The 8,849-nt window shown below is 44.5% G+C and overlaps 1 protein-coding gene across 1 annotated transcript in view; it reads right to left on the bottom strand.

Annotated features, from left to right (window-relative positions):
* Nucleotides 1–8,849, bottom strand: part of BSPH1 (binder of sperm protein homolog 1) — a 40,961-nt gene that overhangs the window by 20,809 nt on the left and 11,303 nt on the right. Inside the window, exon 2 of the mRNA XM_017888832.1 lies at nucleotides 7,987–8,141. Coding sequence (XP_017744321.1) covers nucleotides 7,987–8,141 — 155 coding nt within the window. The remainder of the gene's footprint in view (nucleotides 1–7,986; nucleotides 8,142–8,849) is intronic.

The raw sequence follows: 8,849 nt of genomic DNA, 5'->3' as shown, positions 1-8,849 counted from the left end.
CCCTCCCTCCCTCTTTCTTCCTTTTTCTTTCTTCCTTTCTTTCTCTCTCTCTCTTTCCTTCCTTCCCTCCCTTCCCTCCTTCCTTCTTTCTCTCTCTCTCTCTCTTCTTTTCTTTTCTTTTCTTTTCTTTTCTTTCTTGATGGAATCTCACTCTGTCTCCCAGGCTGGAGTGCAGTGGTGCAATCTCAGCTCACTGCAGCCTCCGCCTCCCGGGTTCAAGTGATTCTCCTGCCTCAGTCTGCCGAGTAGCTGGGATTACAGGTACCCACCACCATGCCTGGCTAATCTTTGTATTTTCAGCAGACACATGGTTTCACCATGTTGGTCAGGCTGGTCTTGAACTCCTGACCTCAGGTGGTCTGCCTGCCTTGGCATCCCAAAGTGCTGGGATTACAGGCATGAGCCACTGTGCCCGACCAGAATCTCTGTTTTAGAGTAGCCTCTAGGTGTGTTCTGTGAGGATAGGGATGACATCTAATGCATCTTTGTCCCCAGTGCTTAGTCCAGGGCCTGGTGCAGGGACGCTCCATGGATGTCCAAAAATTAGACACAAATCCTGGATCATTGGAAGGAAAACAAGGTATCTTCCCCCACTTTTTTTTTTTTTTTTTGGATGAAGTCTTGCTCTGTCACCCAGGCTGGAGCGCAATGGGGTGATCTCAGCTCACAGCAACATCCGCCTCCTGGGTTCAAGCAATTCTCCTGCCTCAGCCTCCTGAGTAGCTGGGATTACAGGTGCCTGCCACCATGCCCTGCTAATTTTTGCAGTTTTAGTAGAAACGGGGTTTCGCCATGTTGACCAGGCTGGTCTCAAACTCCCGACCTCAGGTGATCCACCCGCCTTGGGCTCCCAAAGTGCTGGGATTACAGGCGTGAGCCACTGTGCCCAGCCATGCGTCTTCCCTTTGTATCTGAACTTTAGTCAGCTGGGTTTGCTGTCCTCCCAGCCCTCGTTCCGTCTCAGCTTACTCTGGGACAGGATCTCCCAACCTCCACTCTAGAAGCATCACCTTCAGCCCGCCAGTCTGCTGTGGTTGCCTCTTAAAAAAAACTATTTCCATAGGTTATTGGGAAAACAGGTGGTATTTGGTTACATGAATAAGTTCCTTAGTGGTGATTTGTGAGATCTGTGTGCATCCATCACCTGAGCAGTATACACTGAACCCAATTTGTAGTCTTTTATCCCTCCCTGTCTTCAAGGCTGGAGGTTTTTAAATACTTTACATATCCCGGGAGCTGATTAGGCTTTTGATATTGTTATCATTTGTTCCAGGCTTGTACAATAATGGTTCTAAGTTTGGAAATCATGGGTCTAGGTTTGATCTGGATTTGCAAAAGCCAACCCAGTAAATTATGGAAAATGCAACCAGCTGCCTTGTAGGGCTCACCAAACAAGGAATCTCTGGGTGATGGCAGATTGCCTGACCACCTGAGGTCAGGAATTCGAGACCAGCCCGACCAACACGGCGAAACCAGGTGTCTGCTGAAAATACAAAGATTAGCCATGCACGATGGTGGGCACCTGTAATCCCAGCTACTCGGCAGACTGAGGCAGGAGAATCACTTGTTCAGAAACATTACTCAGTGATGTGAAGATCTAAGGTATAGTGAATATTTGAAAATCTGTACAGGTATCATGTTTTCTTATCTGACTGTGAACGTTATGTTCCCCCAAACATATCGAACTGGAATCATTACCAGGACCACGGCAACGGACTGGCTTCATGATGCAGGGACTTCTGTTTTCAAATATCTGTTTTTGAGTTTGTTTGATTTTTTAAAGCCAATTTAGCCCTATCACTAACCGGGTATGAAACTATGTTAGCAGAGTCATAAAAAATCTGATTTTAATTGTAGCTCCTGAAGCAAAATTTTTAATTTGAACACTTTGTTTTCTGATTCTACCCAATGCCTTCAGCAGGATGATTCTGGCCCTGTAACTCTTTTTTTTTTGTTGTTGTTGTTGTTGAGACAGAGTCTCACTCTGTTGCCCAGGCTGGGGTGCAGTGGCACAATCTTGGCTCACTGCAACCTCCGTCTCCTGGGTTCAAGGAATTCTCCTGCCTCAGCCTCCCAAGGAGCTGGGATGACAGGCACCCGCCACCACACCTGGCTAATTTTGTATTTTAGTAGAGATGGGGTTTCACCATGTTGGCCAGGCTGGTCTCGAACTCCTGACCTCAGGTGATCCACCTGCCTCAGCCTCCCAAAGTGCTGGGATTACAGGCGTGAGCCACTGCGCCCAGGCATATACTCACGGTTTTCTTGGCCATTCATGAACAGGAGGGAAGAACTGGGGTTGTTCGATGCCCTCATGCCCTGCTGAGGTTGAACAAGGCGATGCTCTACCCTCTTGTTTCAGCTTTCAGTGTATACAAGTGTCTTTCAGGCCGGGCACAGTGGCTCACGCCTGTGATCCCAGCACTTTGGGACGCCGAGGCGGCGGATCACCTGAGGTCGGGAGTTTGAGACCAGCCTGACCAACATGGAGAAACCTCATCTTTACGACAAAATACAAAATTAGCCGGGCGTGGTGGCGAGCACCTGTAATCCCAGCTACTTGGAAGGCAGAGGCAGGAGAATTGCTTGAACCTGGGAGGTGGAGGTTGCAGTGAGCCGAGGTCTCATCATTGCACTCCAGCCTGGGCAACAAGAGTGAAACTCTGTCTCAAAACCAACCAACCAATCAACCAACAAACAACACACACACACACACGAAAACAAAACAAAAAATAAACAAGTGTCCTTCTTGCGATCTATTTAGTCTCATGTTTTTCCCATGTTTGTATTTTTTGTTGGTGGTGTCACTGTTTAAATGACCCCCAAGCGTAATCCTAAATGCAAGGGGTTATGGCGCACCTTATGGGGAAAATATGTGTATTGGAGAAGGTTCATTCAGGCATGCGTTCAGCCCTGTTGGTCTTGAGTTCCATGCTAATGAATCAGCATTATGTATTAAATAAAAATCTTTAAACAGAAACACATATAAAAGAAGGTTACTTATTAGTCATTAACAAAATCGTTGTGACCAGAGGCTCTCAAGAAACTAACCTTCTATTTCCTCTAGAAGCACCAGCTTAGTGTTCACTAATTCGGTGTACGTGGCTCCTTTCTAGAACACACTTACCACATATAGCAAGAATTGACTGCATCATCTTATTTTAGATTCACAAAGACCTATGAGACTTCGATCTCCACTTCACAGATGAGAAAACTGAGCCTTGGAGAGAGAAAGAAAATTGCCCATCATCAATGATGCAGTCTGGATAGCAAACATATCCTTTGTCCTGTTGCTCAAAGAATACTTAAGAAAGGCCAGGCGTGGTGGCTCCTGCCTGTAATCCCAGCACTTTGGGAGGCCGAGGGGAGGTGGATCACTTGAGGTCAGGAGTTCGAAACCAGCCTGGCCAAATCCCTGTCTCTACTAAAAATACAAAAATTAGCTGGGCATGGTGGCATGTGCCTATAGTCCCGGCTACTTGAGAGGCTGAGGCAGGACAATCGCTTGAACCCAGGAGGTGGAGGTTGCAGTGAGCCAAGATCACGCCACAGCACTCTAGTCTGGGCTATAGAACGAGACTCTGTCAAAAAACAAAAACAAGAACAAAAAACAAAACAAAACAAAAAAACCAAAAAACTTAAGGAAGCTCACAAAGCTCATAGGTGTTTAGGAAACAAATGTCCTCTGCCACGTTAGAAAAAAAAAAAGAAAAGAAAAAAAAAGTATACTAGCAGCTGGAGTAGGAGACAATCTGCAGGGGAAGTCCCTGAGCATACTATTTATTATCTTCTTGGAATGTATGAATGGGGTTGATCAAGGGGACTCAAGCTGGGTTCACCAGGGGAGCTTTAGAAGGTGTGATGCCTGGGCGCCACCCTAGGACTTAATGAATTGAGATGGGCAGCATACTGGCCATAGAGAATTTTTAAAGTTCTACAGTTGAGTAGAACCTAGATCAAAGTTCAGAAGCACTGGGGCCAAGCACGGTGGCTCATGCCTGTAATCCCAGCCCTTTGGGAGGCCGAGGCGGGCAGATCACTTGAGGTTAGGAGTTCAAGACCAGCCTGGCCAACATGGTGAAACCCTGTGTCTACTAAAAATACAAAAAATTAGCCTGGCACGGTGGTGCACCCCTGTAATCCCAGCTACTTTGCTTTCTACTTGGGCTTGACCAATGGGATGCACTGGCAGGAGATTAGAGGGAAGAAGGTTGAGGTATTAATTCCCTTGGCTCCCATGGATTGGTCACTTCCACAGCCACTTTCTCGCGCTCTCTTCTCTCTCTCTCTCTTTTTTTTTTTTTTTGAGACGGAGTTTTGCTTTTGTCACCCAGGCTGGAGTGCAACAGCACCATTTCGGCTCAATGCAGCCTCCACCTCCTGGGTTCAAGCGATTCTCCTGCCTCAGCTCTGGAGTAGCTGAGAGTATAGATGCCTGCCGCCACGGCTGGCTAATTTTTGTAGTTTTAGTAGAGACGGGGTTTCGCCATGTTGGCCAGGCTGGTCTCAAACTCCCGACCTCAGTTGGATCCTCCTGCCTCAGCTTCCCAAAGTGCTGGGATTACAGCTGTGAACCACTGTGCCCCACCTCTCTCTCTGTCTTTCTACCCGACCCTCTCTCCTCCCTCCCTCCCATTCTCTCCTATTCTGTCTCTCGCTTACTCTCCGTCTCTGTCCTTTTTCTTCCTCCCTTGTTCTCCCACGCTCTCCATTCCAGGAATTTCTCTTCCCCTCACTGTTCAGGTATTGCTCTTACTATCCCTGAATACTGCACTATTATCTGGAGTTTCCAGTTTCCTCTAACTACCCAATTTGAGCATGCAGTAAGCTTCCTGACTGACACGTTAACCTCAACCAACCCCCCTACACTAGCCAGACATCTTCTAATATGTCTCTGGTCACCTCACTCTCCACTCTCTTCAATGACCATGACACACCTACCCCACTACACCCATCCCTCTATTATCACGATTACTTTTCCTACTACTTTCCTGAGAAAATACAATGAAAAAACTCTCTCACATACGAATCCCCTCAAATTTATAAATCTGCTTATATCTGCACACACTCACTTTTTCTTATACTTTGTAGCAATGGAAGACCTGTTTCTACTGAGGGTAACTCCACTTCCTCCTTCTGGGATCATCCCATCTCTTCCTACTTTCTCAGAGCCTTCTATCAGATATTTCCTCTCTACTATTCTTTATTATTTTCTTTCTTTTTTTTTTTTCTTTTGAGATGAGGTCTTGCCTTGTTGCCCAGGCTAGTCTTGAACTCCAGGGCTCAAGCAATCCTCCTGCCTCTGCCTCCCAAAGTGCTGGGATTACAGGCATCAGCCACCACTCTTGGCTTCCGTAATCAAATTGGATTCTATCCAGATTCTGCTTACTGAACGAGGCTCTGTGGCTTCTCTTTGGACTTAGCCAACTGTCAAGTGCTGGCATGCCCACTGCCTGGCTCCCAGGGCACTCACCATGGACCAGCCCCAGTGGCTTTCCCTCACTTTGTACAATGCACCCAGTTTTGTTGCCCTTGTTCGTGTGGTTCATATCTGACCTTTTTTAAACCTCATTCTGATACTTTCCCTCCACACCTGTATTCCTACCTCAGGTATCACCTCAGTTATCACTTATTTTTTCTGTTTTAAAAATATTCTTTATTAAGGTCATGCATTTTTAATACATGTTAGTTTTAAAGCAGTTTTAAGTCACAGAAAATTGAGTAGTAGGTACAAAAATTTCCCATGTACACATAGCCTCCGTGTTATCAATATCCTCCACCAGACTGGAACATTTGTTACAACTGATGAATCTACATGGACACATCACTGTCACCCAAAGTCCATATGCTTACTTTACTTCATTTATTTTAGAGGTGGGTCTCCCTTTCATCACAGCTCACTGCAACCTTGAACTGTTGAACTCAGGTGATCCTCCTGCCTCAGCTTCCTGAGTAGCTGAGACTACAAGTGTGTGCCACCATGCTTAGTTAATTAAAAAAAATTATTTTTTGTAGAAACGGGGGTCTTGCTATATTGGTCCAGGTTGGTCTTGAACTCCTGGCCTCAAGCAGTCCTTCCTTTTCAGCCTCCCAAAGAGCTGGGATTATAGGCATAAGCCACCGCGCCTACCCCATAGACTTAATTTTTTAAAGGGACTAATTTTACACAGTTAGCAATTAAAGTGCTGAGGCTAAACTACATATTTCCATATTAAAACCCCATAATCCTTAATCAAAAACCTCTAGTTATTTAGTTGGATCACCTTCAACTCACATCCCAGAAAAAAAAAAAAATAAAATAAAATAAACCCCTCTCTAATGGGAAAGAGTTCTCCTCTGCCAACAAAAACTATAGGTTCCTTCCAAGGAGAACGATTAAACGTCTTCATCCCCCTGCCCTGGCAAATCTCGCCATCATTCACAGTATTTCCAAATTCGGTCCTTATTAAAATTCTTGGTCAGTGAACACCATTTTTTCCCAAATGCCTCCCCATGGTCAGTACAATCCCAGTAGATCAAGCGTCTGTACCAGAAGGGAAACACACAGCTTGCAAAATCTGCAGAAGAGAAAGAGGAAGAAGCAGTCTGAGTAAGAAACCTTTCTAATTTGCACCCCCTCCACCACACCATGCACACACATGCACACACGTGCACACACATGCACACATATGCACACACGTGCACACATATGCACACGTGTGTGCATGCCCGTGAACAAATGTGCACACATACACATGCACACACACATACATGTATGCACATATGTGCACACACACACACGCAAATACACACTTTTGCTTCCTATTCAGTATCATCTGCTCTGCCCTATTTCACCAAAGGCACATGGGAACAATATTGGTGGGGGATTCAGATCCCATATTACTTTGATGTTCTTTTTTTTTTTTTTGAGACGGAGTCTCGCTCTGTCGCCCAGGCTGGAGTGCAGTGGCCGGATCTCAGCTCACTGCAAGCTGCGCCTCCCGGGTTTACGGCATTCTCCTGCCTCAGCCTCCAGTGTAGCTGGGACTACAGGCGCCCGCCACCTCGCCCGGCTAGTTTTTTGTATTTTTTAGTAGAGACGGGGTTTCACCGTGTTAGCCAGGATGGTCTCGATCTCCTGACCTCGTGATCCGCCCGTCTCGGCCTCCCAAAGTGCTGGGATTACAGGCTTGAGCCACCGTGCCCGGCCTACTTTGATGTTCTACTAAAAAGATTCTTTTCAAAAGAATGTGGTTGAAATGCTCATCTCTTTGGTGCAATGTGATTTTTATATCGTAAATACAGCTGCAGTAAACATTTCACGTATTTAAATCCTGATGTATTGAAGCATTTGTTTCTATAGAATCCCCAAAGCGAGGTTACAAGGACAAAGTGTATACACAATTTTAACACTGATGAATATTGCTTTGTCAAAGAAAATGGCAATTAGTCTTTCTCACCAATTGTCCTCCTTTACCTGAATTTTCATTAGCATGAAGCATTTACACACTTTAAAAATGTTTACCTGTATTACAGATGATTTCTGCCTTGCTTTAAAAGATCTGCTGGTCCTTAGGCCACACATATATTTTCCATTTTCTTCTTAAATTAAACCATTTTGTTCCTTTTACATTTGCAATTTGATTCAGCTAGAATTTAGTTTTGTATATGATGCAAAAGGGCAATGCAACTTTATTTTCTTTCAACACATTTAGTAATGACAGATTGATGATGAAATAAACCACCTGTACATTTAAATGGTCATGCTTAAAACCATGGATTATTCTAATATATCCTGGGATCCATTCTATATTTTCTCTAAAGTTCCTTGAAATTCCTAGAGAGGTAAGGAAGCATGGTGGTCAAATGAACAGACTCTGGAGACAGCAAGTATCACAAAATACTGGCTATGGATTCTATTTTCAGAACCCTCTTGTGCTTCTCCTCAGATCCCAGCCTCAGAGACCGAGATTACTGCTCTGAGGTATTCAGAGGCGGGACACTCACCTTCGGCAGAGCAATACTTCCAGTATCCTTCGTAAGTCTCATTTAACGAGCACCACTTGTGTCTTGACTTGGACTTGATGCAGTCATAGTAGGTTCCATTTTTATAGTGGAATGGAAAAACACACTCCCCATCTAGAGAAAACAAAATTCTTCCTCTGTTTCCGGGTGTGTTGAGAGAGAGGTTATCAAGTGACTGTCTTCCCAGGGGCTGTTGCCCTTTGAAATTAGAGTCATTGGCTGTGACTGTAGTAAATGTTATTGTGCCACTCAGTAGCAGAGCTTTGGCTTTCTAATGACAAAGGTCTTTTGTTTTATATTCCTGCCCTTGCCCTACTTTTTTCCCAGGGTATGAACAGTCTCAAAATTTTGCTTAGCATTTGCTCCAGTTTCAGAAATCTCTCGTAAGCGTGGAAATGTAAATGTGGGCATTTATCTACCAAACAATTCTTCCCCCTGCCCCTGGATCTCTTATTTTCACCTCCTTCCATCATCTCTCTTTCTCTCCTTCTCCCATACAACTATACATGTGTGTATGTGTGTCACCTGGGTATATATATGTTGTATGGTTATACATATATGCTTATATATGTTATGTTGTTTTATATATATGCTGTATGGTTAATACAGGATAGATATAGTTATATGTGCATACACACAGGCACACATGCATGATTTTTTGCCACCCTTCAAAATACATAAATGTGGGCATTTATCTACCAAACAATTCTTCCCCCCTACCCCTGGATCTTTTATTTTCACCTCCTTCCATCATCTCTCTTTCTCTCCTTCTCCCATACAACTATACATGTGTGTATGTGTGTCACCTGGGTATATATATGTTATATGGTTATACATATATACTT

Source organism: Rhinopithecus bieti, unplaced genomic scaffold, assembly GCF_001698545.2.
Source record: "Rhinopithecus bieti isolate Rb0 unplaced genomic scaffold, ASM169854v2 scaffold_574, whole genome shotgun sequence".
In the NCBI taxonomy this organism is placed as follows: Eukaryota; Metazoa; Chordata; class Mammalia; order Primates; family Cercopithecidae; genus Rhinopithecus; species Rhinopithecus bieti.
This window is presented reverse-complemented; position numbering and strand designations above follow the sequence as displayed.